At 38.1% G+C, this 25,050-nt stretch overlaps 3 protein-coding genes across 3 annotated transcripts in view; 2 read left to right on the forward strand and 1 right to left on the reverse strand.

Moving 5' to 3' along the window:
* Positions 1–25,050, forward strand: part of LOC140158975 (uncharacterized) — a 564,514-nt gene that overhangs the window by 255,297 nt on the left and 284,167 nt on the right. The window lies entirely within an intron of this gene.
* LOC140158972 (uncharacterized) overlaps positions 1–25,050 on the forward strand; it is a 314,914-nt gene that overhangs the window by 187,587 nt on the left and 102,277 nt on the right. The gene's annotated exons all lie outside the window — the stretch shown is intronic.
* Positions 13,104–14,778, reverse strand: LOC140158370 (uncharacterized). Its single transcript, XM_072181461.1, is given in 3 exon segments — positions 13,104–14,290; positions 14,293–14,313; positions 14,316–14,778. Coding segments are annotated over 3 exon segments (1,599 nt in total). The 5' UTR covers positions 14,707–14,778.

Genomic DNA, 25,050 nt, shown 5'->3' on the forward strand with positions numbered 1-25,050 from the left:
AAACTTCCAAAATGCCTGTTGCTCATTGTATCATTGCATGCAGCATGTTCGTAAATACATTTCAAATTTTAAACACAGGTTGAAAGGTTTAACTTGGGCATAAACTTGGACACAACTGGGGAAACAACAGACCATAATTGGTTCCTCCGATTTTGTGGGAGAAGTCTGACATTAAAATTATAGATAAAGTTTGTCACTCAGTCAACAGCAACATTGCCCAAGAATAGCTTTCAAGAAATCAAGAAATACATTATGGTTCTATTTAAAAATATATTTTATAGACACTCTGAATAATTGTGACAAGTACATGTCAAAACACTGCAATAGAATTTGAACTGTGGAGTGGATTATTAACAAAATACAAAATAACCTTTAGTATGGATTTAAGGAGATCTGAACACTGTCAAGTGTAGAATATAGTGGGATTCAAATTCAAATATCGTAATGTAAATCACTTCTCAATAATACGTAAGATGACGAAAAGGAAGATAAAAGAAAATGAATAATAGTTTGGATGATTATGCTTGTTGCTTGTCAGAAGTGATAGCGACTCTGAAGCTGTGAAGTTATATCAATAATCCAAAGTTGGAGGATGTTTTCATCAGTATAATAGCAAATAATGCATAGATATGTAATAAGATGATTTCTTAATTTTGATGCTTGCAACAATGCATGTAGTCAGGACACTTGTCCTTTCTGTCCTTCCTATAATGACTTACTGTTGCTTATTAATCAATGGTGTTTTTCAGAAAAATCAAACCTGTCTGCAACATTTATAAAATAAATGTGTGAAATTCATCTTCGTGGAGCCAAAGTACCCCTGTACTTTCCCATTGCTGGAACATTAGCACTGGCCAGTGGCAGTGCCAGGGGGCATGAGGAGGCAAATGCCCCCCAGTCAGAACTCTTGCTCCTGCCTCCCCCCTGTAAAAACCCAAAATTACGAAAATTTTCACTCATTGAGTATTTGACTTCCATTCTTCACACCCATTGATCTGTTTATTCCGTGCATTCTACAACAGACATCTCTCTTAGTCTTACTGTTCCTAGGTCTCACATGCAGGCTGGTAACAGGGTGTTCGCCATCATAACCCCTTCTGGAATAGCTTGCCTCTCAATATCTATACTTCCATTAATGTCCAGATCTTCAAAAAGAATCGGGAGATCCATCTTTTTGCCCGTTCTATCCTCCTTTTTCCTTTTTCTCAGCGCTTTGTTAAATTTTGTTGCTAGGTCAACTGGCTCACGCTTTTTTTCTAACGAACCACTGATCGAAATGATCGCAACACAAAGCCTATATATGGCATATCATAATTCGGAACAGGTGTATGAGCCCAGTAATCAGCACTTGATACTAGACAGATTAAGAAAAGGATCTGAAGATTACATTGTCAAAGAGAGTAGGGGGATTACCCAGTATGACAATGCAATGTCCAGATTCCATTGTCAAAGAGAGTAAGGGAATTACTCAGTATGACAATGTCCAGATTCTATTGTCAAAGAGAGTAATGGAATTACCCATAAGCCCATCTTGTAGGGCAGTGTAATTCTTGACAAGACTTAAAGTGGCACTTGCTAGTTCAACAGTTACTGTATTATTGACATTTTAGTGTTGACATTGAGTGAGCGCAATCATTCCAGCCTTTTCCAGAAAATCATAAATGCCTGCAAAAGGTTTTGCAGCTTTTGAGTAGCAGACAAGTATAAATGTGAAAAAAATAGAGTCTTGTACCATTTTGGGGAAATTGAAAATAAGCTTAAGAAAAATTGATTATTTGCACATAACTTTTTATCTTGTGATCATATTGAACTTATTATTCTGAGCTAGGCCATGTAATTTTCGTATTGTTGAAAACAATGCAATACAAAAGAAAGGTGATACTTCTTTCAGCCATATACAAGTGACTGGCTTTTCTTGAGTCATATCATATTAACTTAAGGATAAATCTAGAAAATATCTCCTTTTGAATATGTTGGAAAGATGAAAAAACTTGTGATCATTCATTTGTGCATGATTTCAGTAATGGTTATAATGATGACTTACAAATGCTAGGGATTCCAGCATCAAACTACAATCACAGCCTATAATTATTTCCTGCCAAACAATTTGTGAAATACAACATTTTCAGGGTTTTTTTTATCTCATGGATTTGTGCCCGCTTGCCGACATTTTGCCAAACGATAATGTCATCATCGTCTGCTAAATATTAAACACATTTTGATTCAATCACCGCCAGGTCATTATCTCGCCGAAATCATATGGAGAAATGTGAAGAATCAACTATTTATTGGGTATTTTCCCATTTTATTTTTGAAACATTTGTATGACAAATGTGTTTTAAATCTGCATGGTACCAGCAGAATTAGCTATTACTAAAAGAATTTTGGAGAATGTTCGCTTCTGTAGTATTTTGATTGAGATAGTGGTATATAGTAGCTGCTGGATGTCTGTTTGATTTCAAGCAAAATAGTGCAAATAAAATGACAATGGGCAATTACAACATCGACAGTGAACTCTCGCATGCTTATTTGCATTTTTGTGTAATTACGGCCTTATGGTTTTGAAATATATTTTGATGCTTTCAGAACTTATGAATGAATGATCTTACAATATGATTAGATACAGGGTGTGCCAAGTAAACCTTTTACAATTTGATTAGATACGGGGTGTGCCCAGAAACCTACAACCCTATTTTGAGCATACGGGAGGGGGGTTGTATATGGAAAGCATACCTTGGGAAAGAGCTGGGCATGCATATGATATAGAAGAACAGATCGTAACGAAGACAGCCTTCCAGACCAAAACCAGTCTTGTTAAAAAAAGCATCTTTTATTTATTAAAATTTATTATGTATTATTTATTCATCTTATCTCAGATGTTTTGATTTTCAACAATTTTCAAGCACTATGGACCACAATGGCCTCATCCCAATGGCATAGTTCAATAACCTCAATTAAACAATCATGGCGCAAAATTTGACCTCAAGATGCAGAGTAGAGTTTTAATACCCAAATTTTCAAAGGCCATTCAATGAATGTGCAAATGTATCGTGGTTAAAGAACTGTGCCCCTAATAGATGAGCATGTTGTGGATCCTAGTGAAGGCAGCTATATGTAAGATGACTTAATTTTCTTCTCACTATTTTTTCTCTCCACATCTCTGCCCAAGCAATATGACAATATTTGTGTGTTGTGATTGCTAACTAATCTCACCAGATCAAGGGTTGTACCATCCCATAGGACTTGCCACCAGGTGCCAGAATACTTGCCCTCATATTCACAGCCTAGTGACTTGGACCAGGCCAGTAATACTCATCAACAGTTCACACAAGCTCTCTCAAGCATTCCTCTTCAAAAATCATTTGACTTTTGCAAGCACTTTGGTTCATTATGTCTGCTTGGATGATTAACCTTGGGGTGAGAGGTGTTGAAGATGTAAGAGATAGAGAGATATTTGTGATCAAATGGTAGACACAATGTTCCAAAGGTTGCAGGCATGTGAGAGCTGGTAATCAAATTTGACCTATGATGGACAGAACAGAGCTATGGAGCTGGGCAAAAATCATAATGATAGAGAGTAGTAGGTTAAAATGCCAGACTGGACAGAAATTTTGTAAGGTTGAAGGAAGGTCAAAATCTTCTCATGTCCAATGATTGAAGCTTACAATGTGTGAGTTCTGAAGCTGGTGATCAAATTCAAAATGTTACCTTTCACTGTGTACCACAATGACCTCATCCTAATGATTGAAGCTTACAATGTGTGAGTTCTGAAGCTGGTGATCAAATTCAAAATGTTACCTTTCACTGTGTACCACAATGACCTCATCCTAAGGCCCTTCACAATTAAAGCTTAGTTTCCTGTTTCATGGTTGAAAACAAGGGATGAGGCGACTTTTAATTATTAATTATTAATTATCTATTATTTTCTTTATTTTAAAGCAAGTGGTCGCAACCTACATCAACCCGTTTTGACAAGGAACATGCATTTAATTATTTTACAACTTTGTTTGATTTTATACATAAGTAATGGTACAATTATGTTCTTTGTTTATTCACCATTATAGTTGATATGATCAAAGTCAGAAAGTAGCAAATGGAAGTTATTAAAAGTTATTTTAAAAGAGAAAATCCAAAATAAAAATAAAATAATTAAATATTTTGCAATTCTCTGTTTTGGACGCGGGCGGGAAACAGGAAACTAAGAATTAATTGTAAAGGGCCTAATGGCATAGTTCAATAACCTCAATTAAACGATCATAGTGAAAAATTTGACCTCAAGTTGCGGATTACGAGTTTTTGTACCCAAATTTTCAAAGGTCGTTCAATGAATGTACAGATGTATTGGGGTTAAAGAATTGTGCCCTGATAGATGAGCATGTCGTGGATCTTAGTGTTTGATGTAGGATTTACATGAAGCACAACACAGAGGTATGATAGGCAAGAGCAAAAATAGAGATAATGTTAGAAAGAAGTGTAGATACATGTAGAAAATGGGGAGTGCTAGCAACCGTCAAGTCGATGGTCACCAAACGTTTATGGCAATGCGTACCGTGCAGTGCTGGATGCGTACAACACTTAAATGTGTAAGAATGGTGCACAATGGGCACCCGTAGCCTAACTGGCCAGGAGAGTCAATGTTCTATTCCAGTTGGAATCCAATAAACCCCTAGATGGAAGACATGACCTTAATCTCCCACACAAGGAGTGTGAATTTCAAATGGAATCACCCATTTATGTAACTCCATTTGAAACTCACACCCCCTGTGTGGGAGATTAAGGTTATGTCTTCCATAGGGGGTGTATGGATTTCAACTGGAATAGCCCAATGCCATCACTAGGATCCACAACATGTTCATCTATCAGGACACAGTTCTTTGACCCTAATACATTTGTACATTCAAGTGAAAGACCTTAGAAATTTGAGTACAAAAACTCATGCAACTTGAGGTCAAATTTTGCACCATGAGTGTTTAATTGAGGTTATTGAACTTTGCCATTGGGATGAGGTTATTGTGGTCCATAGTGCATGGTAATGGTGACACTGACAGATAATTTTCTTATCCCTGGTCTTCTCCCTAAAACTGGCAGTCATATACAAGATAAGGAAGGTTTTGATGTAAACTTCAGATGGCCAAAAATTAAACATTGACCTATACTATAATGGCAGTCTGTAGTTCATATTAATGTTTTAAAGTTAGGTTTAAAATGTGTCTTGGTTTGGGTTAGGATTAGGGTTCATCGCTGAGTGGGAACAGTTTCTATAGTTCATTCCATGTTGTAATGTAATGTTCATAATGAGAAACAGCTTTGACGCTTAAAGACATACTAACATAGCATTGGCGAGGCATTGCAACTCAAGATTGATTCATTAAAATTCTTCAAAGCTTAAAACAAGGATGAGATGAAGTTCAAAACCCGAGTAATCACCAAAACAAGTTGGTAATTTTCAACAGTCAATGGTAACCAAAGTCACATTGATATTGCTAATGTGGTATTGACCTACTTCTTGATACCAATCACAAATTGCTACACTTTATACTTCTGTTAATTACATCTGTGTGTCTTTCAAATGATGATGAATCCTAATCCCGAGTTGCCATGATGATAGACTCGATTCCTGCATTGAGTGGATGTTGCCATGCTTTCATCAGTAGACAGCAACTGTGCAGTATTATACATCAACAGGGTTATAGTCAGTATTCACACCAGAACTGGCTGCTGGATTTGTCTCTAAATTAGGCCAGAGTGAAGCTTATCAATAAGGGATTAACTTTCCAGACCTTATGTTTCTTCTATTAGTTCTATTGGTATAGTGTTCTATGAAAGAATTACATGGCTAGGGATAGTTTAATATACGAAAGTGTCTTTAGAGTAGCGTCATTTTTGTCATGTTATAATGTGATGGGAAAGTAGTGAATTTTTTTTCTTCTTGTTTGTACGACGTGTCAGTTTCATTGTTGATAAAAATCAAAAAGGGTGAGACAGCCACAAAAAGGCACATAGAGACCCAAGCTACGATATTTGACACCCTTCTTCAATCCATTTGGTACTCCCCATTTGGCTAATCCTGGGCCGGCGGGTGTTTGCATGCGCCATCAGCGATGCCCATCTTGGTAGCGAAGGTGTTGACAGCTGGGTTGATAGCTGAAGCGCAAATATGTGAGGGGCCACAAACAGGGGAGGAGTCTTATGAATAGGGGCCACTGAGTGTGCCAAGCCCTTTAACTCCTTTTGCAGCCTTATAGTTCAGTTTTGGTCAATTGGTCAAAAAGTGTCAATGGACTCTGATGAGAGATGACCAGAACAAGGGCTATTCCATTTAAATTCCACACTACCCCTGTGGAAGATTTAGCTAAAGTCTTCCACAGAAGGAGTATGAGTTTTGAATAGAATAGACAATTGGGTATCTTCCATTTGAAATACTCACTCCAGTTGTGGAAGATGAAGGTAAAACCATATCACAGGGGGAGTATGGGTTTCAAAATGATTAACCCTGAACAATTACATTTGAAAAACATATTCCCCCTGTGGAAGATATTTCCAAAATCTTCCACAGGGGTAGTGTGGATTTTGAATGGAATGGCCCATTCACACAAGTTTAGACAACTCCTGGAGCATAATTACGGTTTATTCCTTAAGGCCATGATACAAAGTGCGAAGCCATTACCACATATACATCACTGAATTTCTGTTTTTAGGAAGAAAATTTGTAAATGAATTAAAGCCTGGTTTAAAATTTGGGGTGTGGTTTAGGTAGTGTTTATTGAGTCTTGATTGAAAATTGCCGAGACCACCAGCTGTTTCGTAGACCTCAAATCTAGTAGGTCAAATGAGTAAATATATAAAGATATTTCAACAACAGATGTAAATGTAAGCACAAGTAAATTAGTACTGTTTGCTTGTTAACATCTATTCAGGTTTTAGCTGTAAGTTATGAACTTGACTTATGTTTTTTATTAAAAGCGGTTTAGGAGTGATAGTTCAAAGAGTGCTTTGCTTCGGCGCGCCCAGGGTTTCTGTGGATCAAACACCCATAGTAATCTAGGACAAGTCTTTGACATCTGTAGAATTCATTTGTCGTAATGTGCCAGTAGGCGATATTCTGACGGGCTTGGTTGGTTGGTTCGTTTGTTTGTCGAGAACCGCCACGGAGCACGTAACTCATCAACATATAGTAGAGGTGTTTATTATGAAGCTGAAGCGTGAGATAATGCAGCAATTTTGAGGGCCTACCCTGGATCAGAGTCGTACTGTCATCGTACGGCAGCTGCACGATTTGCTCTAAATCGCAGCCATACCAATTTCACCTACTGCTCTTATTGTCAGGGGGTGAGCGATGGTCACGCCACCGTGAAATCTAGGGGCATTTGGTGCAAATGTAAAGTGCATGTCAGTTGGGAGTTGTTATTTTAATCGTGTGTTAGGTTACTTGCTATCACGCCACCAATGGCAGCCGTTGATGCCGAAGGGCTTGTTCGGTATTCACGACTCGCAGACTAAACCATGGTTGGGTTGTCATGCAATGCCGTTTGCACAGGCATTTTAAGGCACCACATAAATCATGGCCTACTCGCGGAACAAATGGAGCACTGTGACAACAGATTGTTTCACTCATCATACAAACCCCTAATCCGTGTACGCGACTGTTTGCGGCGTTTTCCGGCATACTTGGGAAATCGGACACGATGAAGAACTCCTGACCAAGATGGCTTCTTAGCTATGCTTACCCAACAACCAGGCCGGGTCATCTAAACTGGCTTTTAAATTAAAACAGACTTAAAATCTTGATTGGACCACCTACAAGTTCACATCCTAAGGCCTTTTCCTCGCCCCTTTGAAAATAATTTGCCCCTTTCTTATCAACTTTAACATAAAGGTCTGTCTTGTCACAAAACTAATGGAATGAAGCGACATTAACATTATACCATGTGTGATAGAAGCGCTCATTTTGCAATGACTTTTTGAGAAACGTAATTGATTTTTTTTTACCGAATAGAAGTAATAAGACAAAATGTACTAGCAAAATGCCATGCTTTGGTTAAGTAAAATATGTCTGCCTTATTGAAGCAGTGTTTCCTCTAATGCCAAATGTCTGATCCTTGCGCATCAAGTTGCGTAATTGGCAGTATAAAATGCCATGTTGCCGTTGCGTCGCAAAAAAGATGAAGTTTGGGTATAAGCGATGGGATGACGGAGAGATTTTTTGCGAGAAAATGAGACATTTAGGAATAATAAGGAAGATGATGATATAAAGTTAGCGAAGATGGAAAGAATTTCTTTCTAATTAAATTTGGTAATTACATGTTAGATGACTAACAGAGACAGATTCCTACTTGGAATCCCATATATTCCCATACCTATGGTGTACCTTTCGTTGTTTGCTTTGGTACCGAAATCTGTTCATTTGCTATACGGTTTATTTTTCAAGTCCATTATTTAATCTGTATTAAAGTTAATTCAGTTGCCTTAAATTTTGCATGTTTTCTGCACATCATATTTTTTATTTTATCAATTCTATTCCCTCCATGTACTCCAGCAATCTTACACTATGCTGTTAAGCTTTTAGCAATTTGAGTTTGGTCATAATAGGACCCAAGTGTGTTTCCTCATTGATTGACCCTTTACAATCATGACCTTTCAAACAATACGGTTATATTTATATTGTGATAAGATGAAATGAAAAATAGCAATTTGTTAAACAGCTCATGCGCTATAGGAATAATATGAAACAGTCAATTCCACCCTTAAATAGTGACAGAAGTTGTTGGCACACTTTATACAGCCATTGGCAAAATGGCCGCCAGAAAACCACATGCAATTTTTAAACTCTCCCATGTTCCTCTATGGTTCACTGGGATTAACCCTCTAGGTCTGATTGGCAAGGAAGGTAAAATAATTGTGGTTATGTTTAAATATAACATTCAAGGAGCTGTGTTTTGGTATATTATGTGTGATGTATATTATATATGTAATTAATAAACTTGACCAACCATCTTCTTCGATCCCTTAGACTTGTCCTTTTGTTAACCATTAGGGACTTTTGGTTGAATGATAGTATTGTATATGGATGACAACCTGGGATGGCAACCCCAGTCCTTGATCAGGAGTTAGTTCTGATGATTTTTTTTCTTGATTTGCTTGGCCTCCCTCACTATACAATGCCGGCATTCGACCATAAGTCACCAATGGTCAACAAAACAACATGGTCCAACACAACATCATAGGATTTCTTCATAGGACTTCTTCTGACGAAGATGTGTGTTACACATCGAAAATTCAAGGTTAGTTGAATTTGCTGCAGTTTAAACTTTTGGAAATTGTTTATCACCAACATGTTTGAACTTACATTCAAGCATCCCTATAGAAGTTATATGAATGATTGTTTGGTCATGCAATAAGTTTCATTTATGAAATGTCTAACCAATGGCTACAAAAATCTGTCATAATTTCAAAAAGGATCCATGGAACTTGTGTGGGCGGTCCAATGATGGAAAAGAGAAATTAATAAAAGAAATGAAGATGTATTGGTCATGTCAGAAACCTTTTGTATTTTTTTGAATATTGTTTTATTTGAAACAAAAAAGTAGAATAATGAAAAGGGTTGTATCACTAGTCCATCACAAATTAAAGCTTGCATCTTGAAATGTGGTATGCAAAGATACAAAATAATGTTACAATATCTTGAAGGATATAATGATGTATTTTCATACTTAGGATGGCGTACCGATAAAAGGGGGGTCTTTTGGAGCTGCGAACAAGTAAAATGGGGACTTTTGGAGCTGCGAACAGTCCAAATCAAGGGTCTTTCTTGGCTTTATGGTTGAAAATCGCCTGAAAAACCCTTTTAGTGCTGTAATTATCAAAATCAAGGGTCTTTCGAGCTCTATTTTGGTCAAATATAGGGGTCTTTCTGGGGAGCATTTGTGTTGAGTGCCCCCCCCCCCCCGGGCGGTAAACGTAAATAGAAAGCAAATTTAAACTTCTATGCTACCTACTCAAATTTCACTCACCAGAGTGCTTTCACCGGGTAAGTCCGCATCTTCAGCGGATGTTATTGCTCTGAACATTTGTTGTTGCTAGTGATGTTTTTGAGACAACCTCCTGACCCCTTGGAACCAAGGGGGGGGGGTGCCACAACATGTTCCAGTTGTGATGTCATCTAACAACACTAGCAACAACAAATGTTCTTGAATCTTCTATCTTGAAGGATGATAGTGTAGCATACACTGATTGCTAATGTGCCCCCTCAATCTGCTTATGCCATCTATGAGAATCACTTCCTCCTTCCAAGTGATCATAGTCAATAAAATACAATTTGAATACTTGCCACATGGGGCAGGTGGTGAAGGGGTTTATCCCCCTCCTGTTGCCTCAGGTTAACACAAACTCACTAACCTCTGCTTAGTCCTAATAGCCAGTCAAAGCTCTGCATACAGGTGCTGCATTTGTTGGGTCATTTTCAGTCCGGTCCATGTCCAATCAGCTGGTCATAGGGTCAAGAGGTGGTCAGCTGCAGATTGTTTTTATCATTGAGATTATTATGGATGGACTGACAGGCCATTTAGGACATCTCATCCGTCTGTCTATAGTTGACTGGGATAATGATGTGCACTGTATTATGACATGAAGTCAGTATGATTGAAAACCGACATTATGTCATTGTCAGGGTACTGGATGAAGTTTGATTCCAGTGCATGGTAGTGCTCTCTGCTATTATCCTTAACTCTCTTCACGCGGGTGTCGACTGCAGATGACATGTTTCAAACAAATTCAAAAATTTCAGAAATGTAAATTTTCATGACCATATTTGGAATCAGCATGAAAAATGCATTAAAATGAGTACAAACAAGCCTAGTATTGGTTCTGTATTTCTTAAGATAGCTCTTGATATTTTGAGAAAATATTTCAAAACTTTAACTTTTTCCGTTGAAGCGCATGGCTAGCACGCAGAGCATTAAGCATTTTCTCGCTACTTAAAGTTTGGTGCAGCATTTTTTTTTTTCAAAGGTAGAGGATTTTGTGAATTAATTTGGAAGTAATAAAGAAATAATTTGCATCAAACTGGATTGGGATCTGGATTATTATATCTCAATCAATTCTAGTGGAGTAAATTAGCAATATGGAATTTTGTGTACAACAAGGGTTATTTGAAGTACTGCTGGAGCAGATTCTTGAAGGCTTCTGGTGTGGGGGTCTTTTATTGATGATGGTAGAGAATTCCAGTCTATTAGTGTTCTTGAAAGAAATGAGAATGTGTAAGTGTCCATGTTTTTTTTCTCCCCTGGTTGGGCTTGTGACCGCCCTGCCCATCTAATGGCATCACATTTTTTGGCGGATGGGAACGGTTCTTGATCTGAATACATTTTCATTGTAAAAGTAAAGGTAAAGGAGGCAAACCTGTACATAAACAGTGATTGGAGTGCCCATCTCTCTTTCATTGGCGACTGGGCCAGACTCCTCCATATGATGTTACTGTAGGGGATCGCTACACCTCCTCCACAGCTAGTCTGTTACCTTCCCAGCATTAAAGAATCCTAGTACTCATTTCAACTCATAACAACACAAATGGCCGTGGCGGGGCTCGAACCCACTATCTCACGAACATGAGGCCTGTGCTCTACCGCTAGACCACACATGCCCTTAAATTGCCCTAAAACATTTTCATTGTGAAAGGAGTTAATATCAGAATATGGGTTTCAAAAAGGGGATACAATTTACAAGGCAAAAAAAGAGGGTGAATATGTATGTCCATAAAGAAAAAGTTAGTTTTTTTTGGGGGGGGGGAAGCTACAGGATCTTAATTTGTGTTTTTCCCTTCTGTTACCAAAGGTTGATTTGGACCATTTCTCTTGAAATTAGCACTGCTAATTATCTTTAATTCAAGCAATTTTGCAACTACTTAATTTATTAATAGTAATACCTACATTTATAGGCTAGGGGAATTCCCCAATACACATCAAGTTCATGAACTTTAAAAATGCACTTGATCCTTGCCTAGGTTAGTATCTCTTGGATTGAAATAGATCGCTTATGCCCTTGGTAAAGAGTGAAGTAATTAAACTAAATCATTCTTACATCTCTTGACCTTTTAAGTCTTGTATTACCATGATTACCAAGAACTAAAAATATATTTGCAATATTGCCCAAAGCTATAAATATCGGAAGTTTAATTACATAATGATTTTTGAGTGTAGGTTTATAGACGAAAAGTTGAAATCAATATATAGGCTGTTTCGTGACTTGAACTAAAAGCACAACGGGCTATTAAAGGGACTGACCCTTTCGTACTTGTTCATGTGTGCCAGATATTTTCTGTTGGTTTCTGTCGTGAATAATTTGTTTCAAAGTTTAGGGGCCTGAGCTTTCGATCCTAGCAGGATCTTTATCAAAGGCAAAGTGACAAGACAACACACAAACATGCATATATATAGTGACATGGACATAAAGGAAAAGGTAAAAAGCAAGACAATAGAAGACATAAGTGGTTCCTGGGAACTATCAATTGGGGCAGGAAGTGGGATGTCATGAATGGAGATGAGAGGGATAAGGAAATGAATGAAGACAATGGGCTGAATAGAAAAATGAAAATGTGTGGTAAAAATAAAAACTGCAAAAACATAATACATGATGATGGAAGTAAAAGGGAAATAAAAACTAAAATAATTAAGTGGATGGAAAATATAAATAGCAAAATAGGAAGAAAAAAAAATTGGGGGGGGTTTGGTTGGAATATTATGATAATGAAAACCAAGTTAATCGTTTCCCTCTTGGATGTTGAGACCATGTGGCTGGATGGTGCGTAGGCGCTTCATCCAGAATTTCTCCCTGCTGGCACGGACGGTGTCAGGACGGTTACCTAAAGACTCAATCCCTGAAGGATCATGTCGGAGATAGAGTGGTTGGGGAGGTTAAAGTGATCACCAACAGGGGTGTCAAGCTTCTTGGTGTTGACTGTGGACCGGTGTCCATAAAACCGCTTCTTAAGTGCATTCTTGGTTTCTCCCACATACTGTATACCACAAACTCTGCAAGAAATGAGATACACTACATTAGATGTGGTGCAGGTGATGTTGCCCCTGATCCTGTGGGAGGAATTGTTGGAATTACTGGTGACAGAATCCCTTCTTGGATATGGTCCTTGCAAACAACACACCTGGAATCACATGTGACAGTACCCTGTTGTGTGGAAGGAATAGTATCAGAAAGAGGGGGACTTCAGCTCTCACAAGAAGATCTCTAAGATTGCGGGGACGTCTGTAGGCCAGGATGGGGTTAACGGGAACCGCTCGTTGTAGCCGATCTGAAGTTTGAAGTATATGGTGATTGTCGTTAGTGATGCTGCGGAGGGGCGGGAGGTTAGGATGAAAAGTGACCACAAGAGGGACTCTGGTATTGGTGTCTTGGCTTCTGGGCTTCTGCTTCAGTACATCTGACCTGGGAAGAGATTTGACCTTGTTGATGGCCTGCTGCACTTTGTGTGCGCTGTGTCCCCTAGTTGTAAGGTTCCTCTTGAGGTCCCTAGCATGCTGTGAAAAGTCAGAATCATTAGTACAAATGCGGCGGAGGCGGAGAGCTTGGCTGTATGCTATACCATTTTTACAATGTTGGGGATGGCAACTGGAAGAGTGTAGATACTGGTGACTGTCTGTGGGCTTGGTGTAGAGATCTGTGACAAGGGAGTCATTTTCCTTTCTGATGGTGACATCCAAGAAGTTGACCTGGTGGTGAGAAAGTTCAGATGTGAATTTAATAGTTCTGTGGAAGGAAATGACATGGTCAAGGAAAGTGTGAAGGCTGTCTTCTTCTGTGGTCCAGATGAAAAACACATCGTCAATGTACCTCCACCAAATCCATGGACGACAAGGGGCAGCATCCAACATCTGCTCTTCAAGCCTAGACATGAAGAGGCAGGCGAACGACGGTGCCATGCGGGTCCCCATCGATGTCCCAAATACCTGTAAATAGTGTTCTCCCATGAAGGTGAAATTGTTCTTAGTTAGTACATGATTCATGAGAGTCTTCAGATCATCAATTGGGGGACTGGTGTGGTCACTTCTAGACAGCGCTTCACAGGTAGCTGCAATTCCTTCACTGAATGGGATATTAGTATACAGGGATGACACATCACAAGTGCCAATGATGGCAGTGCTGGGGATCTGGTCTGTGATGGCTTCAAGCTTCCTGAGAAAGTGCGGGGTGTCGTGTATGTGTGACGGAGCCTGTGAGGCAAGGGGTTTAATGAAGTGGTCAACGTAGAGAGATGTGTTCTCAGTGGGGGAACCATTACGGATACAATGGGTCGACCAGGATTCCCGGCTTGTGGATCTTGGGGAGGAGATAAAATCGAGCAGCTTTAGAATCTGTAGGAGAAAGAAATGCATGGGCTTTGTCGGTTAATTCATCACGAGCATGCATGTCATCCAGGGTGGTCTGTATCTGTTGAGAGAAAGAGTCAGTAGGATCAGAATCAACAAGAGCATAGTTAGTACGATTGTTGAGGTGCTTCATGGTCTCATCGATGTACTTTTGGCGATCCATGACAACCACAGCAGATCCTTTATCAGCAGGCTTGATGATGATGTCAGTCCTGGTTCTGAGAGACTTGAGTGCCTGGCGTTCCTCACGGGGTAAGTTGTCATGTGTCCTGTGGGAAGAATTGGCAGAATTGTTAACTTGGGAACTAACAACCTGCACGTATGTCTCCATGGCTGGAACCCTGTTCTTGGGAGGGACCCAACTGCTTTTCTTGCGAAAAGGCTCAGGTTCAGATGCTGGCTCATCAAGGAAAAATTCCCGTAGACGTATGCGACGATAGTATTGAGTGAGATCCTGACTGAGTTCTACCTGGTTAACCTCTGGAGGGGTGGGACAGAACTTGAGGCCCTTGGAGAGAAGATCCAATTCAGCGGGGGAAAGAGAGGAGGATGATAAATTAACGACTGTGGAGGGAAGGTTTTCGTTATCATGGTTAGTAGCTGCAGGACGCCTAAACCGTCTTCTGTTGTGCTGTTGACGCTTTCTCCAAGATGCCACGGATCTTCCTGTTTCTGCGATCAAGAAGTTCGCTTTCTGTGTGGACAAACATAAATCTATCTCATTATTTAACTGTTCCCATTGGGCCTCTGTACAACATGATCGCAGGTCATCTTGAGTTCAGTGATTTCATCAGAGAAACTGTCAAGAGAAGCAGCACAATGTTCAGTTAGGATATTGATGAGACGGATAGATGTACCATATAACAGTTGATTCCACTTCTGCTGTAGAGGACCAGAGAGAGTGCCCAGCGCTGGTGTACATTTTATCTGTAGGCCTGTAGGAATAATGCGAGAGTGGGAATAAAATCTGTAGTTATCTTGATGAAAAGAATAACGCATGGCTTTCTGTTTGGTCTTCCTGAGTTGCTGAAATAAAGATGTTGGGTTAGACATGGTAAATATAACTATAGTACATGTGGATGCTGAAAAAAGGGGGTGTAAATGACAATTAATATATGGCAACAAAGCTGTAAAAATAAAACATGCAAAATGGTTAACACAGATAACAGTAACAAATATACGATATACAATATGGATAAGGAGGATCACCACAAGGGGATACTGCAACAGAGAATTATTATGACGTTAAAAGGAGAGCTGTTGTAAACTGCTTATCCACAAAAATAGCCTGTCTAAGTAAAATTTCAAAGTTTAGGGGCCTGAGCTTTCGATCCTAGCAGGATCTTTATCAAAGGCAAAGTGACAAGACAACACACAAACATGCATATATATAGTGACATGGACATAAAGGAAAAGGTAATAAGCAAGACAATAGAAGACATAAGTGGTTCCTGGGAACTATCAATTGGGGCAGGAAGTGGGATGTCATGAATGGAGATGAGAGGGATAAGGAAATGAATGAAGACAATGGGCTGAATAGAAAAATGAAAATGTGTGGTAAAAATAAAAACTGCAAAAACATAATACATGATGATGGAAGTAAAAGGGAAATAAAAACTAAAATAATTAAGTGGATGGAAAATATAAATAGCAAAATAGGAAGAAAAAAATTGGGGGGGGGTTTGGTTGATTTTGTGATCATTCAGTTAAAATTTGCCTTTTTAATGCTAAAGTGAGCCATGTTGAAGTAAATTCAGTTTTAAATAGATACTATAAATTAGAGAATTCTTTTATTAACATGTACTGATGGGTTGTGGTGTACCAACGGCAGGCCCGTACGCAGGGGGCTGCAGCTTGACATGAGCATAGCTACGCTTATTAGGGACTCACATTATGACTAGCTGCTGCTGTGAACTTTGCGTGATAGCCTACAGAGGCGTTTGCAGAGAAAGTAACCAAAACCAGAACCCCCCAAATTTGCAGAAGTATAAAAAAGTCCCAAAATATCACAATTTGCGAGCGTAGCAGTTTTTTTTTATGCTTTCCACTGTTCACAAAATCGCCCTCCCCTTTGGAAAAAAGTCCACTTTTTAAAAATCAGCATCTCTTCCCCCCCCCCCAAAAAAAAATCCTGCATATGGGCCTAAACGAAAGACTATCAGCTACACCACTGAAATAAACCATTTTGCAACACCCTCAAAATAAAGATTGCCGATTGGTTAATGAATTTCCAATGACCTAGCACTTGATATGAAAAAGTCATTGATATATTGCAAAATGTAGATCATGGTCAAATGTAAACTGGGTCCATAGAAACAAATGTAATGAGGAAACTTGGAAATTACATTTAGTCCATATTTAGAAACATTTAATTTGAAAATGTTGACAGCTTGCTTTTTTATTATATTATCGGTTATGAAATGATAATAATTTCCTATTTTTGAGTCGAAGAGCTGTTCAATAATCACTTATATAACCAAATGATAAATCCAAGGTCATGATTGGCCCCTTCTGTGTCTGCTCAGGAATTGGGTACAGCTTGGGTAACTTGTTTTTTACTATACTGTTGGTTATGCAAATATAGTATTAAGGGTATACGGGGTATTGTTGGTCGAAGTAGCCAGAAAAATAACACTTTTGTGTTTTGCAAAAGTTCATTCTACAAATCATGTACTTTGAAAACTTGCTTAATTTATTGTTGTTAATGAGTTATGTACGTTTTACAAAAGTGTTGTTGTTTCAGCCCTCTTTACCACATAACTCAAGAATCACAAGACCTACAAAAGTATATTTGTGATATTTGAATTCTTCTACATGCTCGCTATGAATTGAGCAATGCAATTTTTGCAAAAGCTCACTACCATTCGCAAGATGCTGTGAACTACATTTTTTTTGCTGCTTCGACCAACAATACATTGTATACCCTTGATTTTCTTATAGACCCTATCTAATACTACATCACTCGATCTCATGGAAATAAAATTCTGTCCATCATAAGGTACCGCAGGGCAATTCACACGATAATACAATAAAACATGTGATAGGTGTGAATGGGTTTGGAATCGAACTAGACACCTGTCCCTCTGTCACTTAAAACTTAGAACCAACGTGGCTGCCATTTCAATTGTTATACCGTTCCGCTTGAGTTTATTTGATAGGGTCTATTTTGGAGTTGAAGACCTGTTCAATATGATCCATTGAAAGAGTTAAATATACAACCAAAATAATAAATCCAAAGTTATGACTGGTACTGTCTGAGTCTGCTTAGGGATTGTATTTGAGAATGATGGTGGTGGGAAAAAGGCAAACAGGCAAAAAAAGAGAAAAAATAATTGGAGCAATTTTATCTCAACTAAATTCACAGGGTTATGTGATGGCACCTTCTGAGTGCTCATAAATTGGTTACAGCTGGTTAGAGAATGATGGTGGGGAGAGAAGGACTAACAGGAAAAACAAGAAAGAAAAAAAGAAACAGCACATTATTTGTTGGAGCAATTTTAACTCAACCAAATGAAAACTCTAATGTTGTGACTGGCTCCTTCTGAGTCTGCTCAGGAGTTGGTTGCAGCTTGTGGCGGTGGGGAGAGAAGGACAAACAGGAAATAAAGAAAAGAAATCGCAAGTTAGGAGCAATTTTAACACAACCAAATGATAAATCCAAGGTTGTGACTGGTTCCTTCTGAGTCTGCTTAGGAATTGGTTACAGCTGGTTAAAGAGGGATGGTGGGGAGAGAAGGACAAACAGGAAAATCAAGAAAAGAAATCACAAGTTAGAAGCAATCAGATGATAAATCCAAGGTTGTGACTGGTTCCTTCTGAGTCTGCTCAGGAATTGGTTACAGCTTGTTAGAGAGTGATGGTGGAGAGAGGAGGACAAACAGGAAAAACAAGAAAAAATGATCACAAGTTATTAATTGGAGCAATTTTAACTTGCCTTTCTAATAGTTCATTAGGGGATGCCGGTAGACAGTGATCATACCATGTAGAATCCCATGATGTAGCAACAAGGTCGTTATAGACAAATCATTAAGTGCAAATGTATAAAGTGCTTTTGTTAGCATCTTATATCATAGGAGACAGGAAATTGTCATAATGATAGTGTTACCTAAGGGCTTACGAGTGGATTTGTGTATTTATTGTCATCTCGACTCGGTTATGGGATTTTGACAGCAAGAGGAGGTCTCCCTACGACGCTGTCGGAAATTGGCTTCAAAACTTGGAATAGCTTCAGGACGAACTGTTGTATTAATTTTTTTCTTCTTTCGTGTACTACCTTCCATCCAGTGAAGAAGATGGATCAAGATTATTGATGTTTTCAAAATGGTTATCGTTATAGACTTGACATGCTCAAAGATATGTCATCAAAACTTTTGATTTGTCAGATAATGTATGATGACAGAGAAATAAAACGTTTAGATCTGATGACGCGTTGATATTATATTTCAATTTTGAATTGTATTAGCTCAGATTGTGTATCTCACATATATAAAAAAGAGAAAAGTCTTGTATGTCCATTTTAGTGATGTATAAAGCTTTTCTCATTTCGAATTCTATTCAGCAAGTCAAAACCTGACGTAAATTGAAAATTGCTTTTTCCTTTTTTTTTCAAAAACAATTATTAGAGGTAGTGTAATAATAACAGGGAACTACATATGAAGCTTTCAACAAATCAAAAGTTATTTTTAGTTGTAAAATGTGAGATACAATCTATATCTTTGTCATAAAATCATAATTCTATGTTAGTCTAAAGGAGCAATCCTTTCATCCATCATGGTTCTTCACATAGAAGTTGCTCTTACACTTTTAACATCAGAATTTGCTGTCGCAGTGTGATGTCAAAATACTGTAAACGTTCGCCTAATGGTGCACCTGGGCTCCTTTGCCTTGGAGTAAATTTCATGTACAAATAGAGAGCTCCCTCCTCTAAAAATCCCAACAAGAATTAAGGACATGTGCTCTTATTTGCTGGTTGGATTTTTATGGGAGGCCACTTTTAGTTTATGTCTAAAAATCCAGTTATGTCAAGGTAGCCCATAGCATAGGCCTACCATTGCGCCATTAGGTGAACGTTTACAGTAGATCATTGCCAGGTCACCTCGTTCACGCCATCTGTGTTAGGAACTACAGTCAAAATGATCACAATACAAAGTCAATGGGTTGCTAACAGGTATGCAAACCAAGCATGTACATGTATGACGTATTCAAGCTTCAATACAAAGTTGTTTGTTGCCAACTCAATCCCAGCACTCAGTATATCTGCAGGTACTCAATCATGCTTATCGCAAATTTAAAGAAATATGGGCAATTTCTGCTGAAGAAACATGATTCGCAAAACAAACAAATAAGGGGGTCAATATTCCAAAAACAGAGTGTTCTTCATCTATGAATCAAGTAAAAAAATTGTGCATATTCAATTATTCATCATGCTCATGATATTGCTCAAAATTCTTATTATGGGAAACAAAAATGCACAAACCTTGCAGTTTATGGGACTTGTCATAAACGTTTCTGTCAAAAAAAAAACCTTTTAAATAAAAGAGGCATTGTTGAAGGGCAAAAAATTTGCGAACTCGCTAAAAAAGGGGTGCTTTTCCTCTGAAAAGTTCGAGACATGAGATACACAAGGGAGTGTTTTCAAAGTTCACTGACGAGCATGAGTACCTGCGGATACACAGAGTGCCGGTACCGGGGTTGCCAAACATTGGATAGATGAGTTCAGACATTAAGTGATGACTTAAATCAAACTTTAATCTCACTCTTGTCTCAAAACCTAATACCAGATGTGGAATAGGAAATTTACAGTGATTTGTATAGTTCACAGGATGGGGTAGGTTTGGTATAATGGAAGGGTATACACATAATGCGTTTGGTTCAAGATCCAACCATACAACTCTGTGTTGCAGACATTGTGTATAAAGGATGTCAGGCATTATGCGATGACATTAGATGTGAAGTAAGGAAATCTATGATGATCTTAGATAGCGGAAGATGTGGTAATGGAAGCCAAGGAGAAGTACAACGGGCGGGAGATAACACTTGATGCGACAACCCAGACCATAAAACGCAGTCTCTTTTGTCATTGAAAGCCATTATAAAGAAAGACGAGGAGACTGGAGATGTCACAGAAAGGAAGCCGGTAGTCTTGACAAAGAAATGGGAGGAGGTGGGAGGAGGAACACCAGATGTGACAGCTTAGACCATAAACTTGATCTTGGTGTCATCAAAAGCAATTATAAATAGAGATGGGAGCAGTTCTCTTAATGCCAGTGAAAGAAAACATTAATCAGGACGACAAAATTGGAGCAAGCAACAGTAAAAGTGACAGCCGAAATTAAGCCAGTGTTTGGTCTCAGTAATAGTGCTTGAAAGGGTGCGCTCTTACTGGTATAACGGAGAGGGTGTACATGTACCCTTTGATTGTTGCGCAGGGGCCCTTATTGGTATAAAGGAGAGATTATGCCCTTTGATTGTTGCGTAAGGGCCCTTATTGGTATCAAGGAGAGAGTATACACTTGATTGTTGTGTAGGGGCTCTTAGATACTGGTATAAAGGAGAGGGTGTACTCTTTGATTGTTGGGGGCTCTTATTGGTACAAATGAGATGATGTACTCTTGATTGTTTTGTAGAGGCTCTTATTGGAATAAAGGAGAGGGTTTACTCTTTGATTCTTGTGTAGGGGCTCTTACTGATATAAAGAAGATAATGCACTCTTGATTGTTGTGTAGGGACTCTTATTGGTATAAAGGAGAGGATATATACTCTTTGATTCTTGTGTAGGGGCTCTTATTGGTATAGAGGAGAGGGTGTACTCTTTGATTGTTGTGTAGGGGCTCTTATTAGGAGAGGATGTATATAGTGACCCTTATTGGTATAAAGGAGAAACCGCAGCTCTAATATTGTTAAAAATGTGTATGTCTTAGTTATATCACGAATAATTTACCTCCTTATGCCATGGGTTTGGTTTAACTTTTCTCTTTGACTCATGTGGGAAAAGGTTGTAACATACAAAGAGATTGAAACAGTGTTACTATCTTTTTCCATAGAGTAGTTAACTGTATTGGGTAATATACTTTGGCAAAAGAATGCATCTTCCTCTTATTGTCTTTACAAGTTACATCCTTTTATCATGTGAGGGTCATTATTGACCAAAGCCATGGCATTAGGAAGTAACATGTTTGTGAAGTAAATAAAAGATACAACCTTTCATGCAAGTAGTAGGTGAGAAATCAATTAATGACCTAACCAATTGTTTGGTAAATTAATTTCTTTTTCCAAACAGGTCACAGATGTAAATTTTGAGGGTTGAGAAACCTTAAGTAACATTTTAGTAATTTTGACATTTTGGTACCACACAGATTCTCAGAACCATACAGAATAGCACAAATTCCATATATGGCCGCATCTCATATGGCAGTTTTTAGATAGAACCAGAAAGCTTTATCTCATGAGTTACAGCTTTCTGGTTATAACCCTCGAATTATGAATATTTATATGTTCCTCTTACCATGCTTACATGTAAATGTCTCTGAAATATTACACTCACAGATAGATTAATCAATATTTTGAATGAAGGTCTTTGGGATGTGGGACATTTGAGGCAACCTTTCGTCCTGGCCCGTATGCAGAATTTATTTTGAGGCTGGTGCGGTAGGCTCAAAAGTGGCCCTTTTTTGAATTCTTCCTTCAAAGAAATGCTGATTTTCAATGCTTTTACAGGAAAAAGTGGTCTTACAGTATTGAAGCAAAATGTCAACAAAAACAAAAGTGAACCTGTTGGGCATATCTTAAATTGACGAGTAAACAGTAAAATGAAGATTTTGTCTTAAAAGCTCTTTCTACAAAACATAGGAACAGGACATTTTCAGTGTACTATTTCAAAGGTATTCACCTTCAATTCATACTATTTGTGTAAGATGAAATGTGTATTGAGCAATTCCAGTTGAAATCCATTCACCCTCTGTGGAAGACAAGACCTTAATCTCACACACAGGGGGTGTAGACTTCAGATGGACTCAACCTACAGGTAACCCCCTTTGAAATTCACACTCCATGTGTGGAAGATTAAGGTCATGTCTTCCACAGGGGGTGTATGGATTTCAACTGGAACAGCCCAGTGTGTATTTATTCAATTGACACCTCTTTACCATGGGGTAATTTGGTGCTTATACTCCGCCACAAACTACATGTTCCTCTCAATTTTCCAGATCATAGCACATATTAAAGTTGAGTTGCAAGAACATGCGCAGGAAAAAGGCGGCAATTCCGTCGGCATATTTTAATGATTCACTGACAAAGCAGCTTTTGGTGGATAAGATAAGAGCCGAGAGAAACAAACAAGGATAGAATATAGGGGGAATTACAGCACAGTACCCCCCTCAGCACAAATGTGCACAAGTTTGATTGTTCAGTAACAGACTACAGGCATAAGACAATACAAATTTGGGAGAAATTGACTGAAATGAATGATGTAGTTTCCTGAAGAAAAGGGACAGCTACGCTAGCTTTGTGACAATGTCTACGAGCATTCGCTTAAATCTCGACTGGTGCGCGATAAACATTCAGGACGCGTGATTGAAATGTCTTGTGAAATCATGACAATTGTAGTAATTGTTGCCCCTGGAAAAATACGAGTTTCTCCACTCCTAGCACAATTAAGTTGAACTCGTGTGTGCGATTCCCAAGCAAGCCATTAGAGAGTTAAAAAAGAATAAAAAATGTTTCTTTAATTAGCTGCTGAGTTCTTTCTCACTGTTTCTCTACTCACATTGTGAAATAACCACTAAGTCTTACTACCGTATATATAGCTATTATCTGACAGCATTCCCAAGCAGATTATTACAATCAAACTCGCATCTCTTGGGTGAAATTGCAATTTCCCTTTCATAAAAGCGCACAATTATGTACGCATTACCAAGAGATGTACTACTGTTTAAGTATCAACAAATAACTCATGGCTTGTGTCGGATGCAAATTCATCAAGTACAATTTGGATGTTTTATGTGTGTTTGACTGACTCCTGTTGAATGATACATTGTAACCATCTGGAAACACAGAATTGTACATTAGCCATTGTTACTCACCCGACATGGACAATATAATACACTTCCATCCAACTCAACTTTCAGATATTATTCATCAACCAAAGCACAAACAGCCTAAGTCTTCCAAATTTGTAGAAGCAAGGTTTTATTATTTACATAGTAACTTAAATGCAAGGATAAAACTCCCTAAAGGGGGCTTTTCTCATATACAGTGAATCCTACATAGGGAGTTAAGAAGTGAACTAGTGAATTAAGCACTGCCTGTAGGCTTGTGTAAGGGGGTATTAGAGTAAATAGCACCGCTCCAGGTAGCTGTTTGTGATGCTAGGTTTTTGTATACTAATAGGTCGCTAGGGACGTCGCGGCAACAGCTTAGTAATGATTGCCAATCAGATGAATCTATAGCAAAGAGATAGTAAATCACAACTAATTCTGTCTGTTGATTTGTTGATGAAATTTTATGTCTGCTACAAGTAAATGGTTATTTCATAATGATCTTTTTCTCTCTCTCTCTCTCTCTTTATCTCTGAGAAGAATTGTGTAAAACTTGATGAAGTAGGGGGAAGAAATAAAAGAGGGGTAAAAGTACACAGTGTGATAAAGTTTTAGATGAGAAACTGTTTGTTGTTGAGTCAGGTTTGACAGCCCTGCAGAGAATCTTAACATTTTTTAATTGTTTACAGTAGTGCATATTGTGACAAACCTGGATATGTTTGGATCATCATGAATTATGATCATTCTATTTCCAGCATGGCTTCATTTAGGAACATTTGCAGTGATATTTTATTTGCTCTAGACATGTTTTGAAATAGATTTATCTTACAGAGTCAAGTGCATCAATAAATGTAACCCATTGCAGTAGATATAATACACTATTTTTCAAAAAGTGATATTTACTAATTTGTTGAAAGGGGCAAAAGTTGACTTTTTAATGATACATTGCTTTTGAAAATTGTTATGTATGCTTTTGAAGTTATAATGAATGAATATATAATATTCTTCTTATATTTTTCTCTACACTTTTTAAGCTTAATTTGTGTATTTCTTCAGAAATTGCCAGGCTGACTTAAGGCATATTTTGCTGAAATCGGTCACAAATATTGTTGTTTGTTTGAGGTAAATTGTGCATGCTATTTTTGTAAGAGACATTGATTGAGTTTTACTTTTCCACCAATGTTTTACCAATAATTAATGCAGCTAATTAGATCAATTGTCAGAAAGTGCCCATGAATATGTATTTTGCAAACTTACGGTATGCTTGTTTTGCAGAATCTGTGTCTCAAAAGTTTAGCAAAAGTGCTCCCACCAGTCTATTCTAGATACTTAAATTGACCTAATTTGACTAAGTAGGCCTAATTTGCTTTGTATTTACTTTTGTTAAACAGTTTGCTTATGTTCTATCACCCTAAATAATCATGTTATTCAAATGACAATGGTTTTCTTTATTTTATTTTACACAATGATCTATTTGTCACAGGTGGGTAGTATATCCACATGCAGCATTCACAATGTGTGCTATTTTCAGTAGATAGCATCATTTCATGTATAATGTATGCTATCTTCAGTAGATAGCACTACTGCATTCATGTGTGCTATCTTCAGTAGATAGCAGTGCAGTATACATAATAATCTTA

This window comes from Amphiura filiformis, chromosome 8 (assembly GCF_039555335.1).
Source record: "Amphiura filiformis chromosome 8, Afil_fr2py, whole genome shotgun sequence".
NCBI classification, from domain to species: domain Eukaryota; kingdom Metazoa; phylum Echinodermata; class Ophiuroidea; order Amphilepidida; family Amphiuridae; genus Amphiura; species Amphiura filiformis.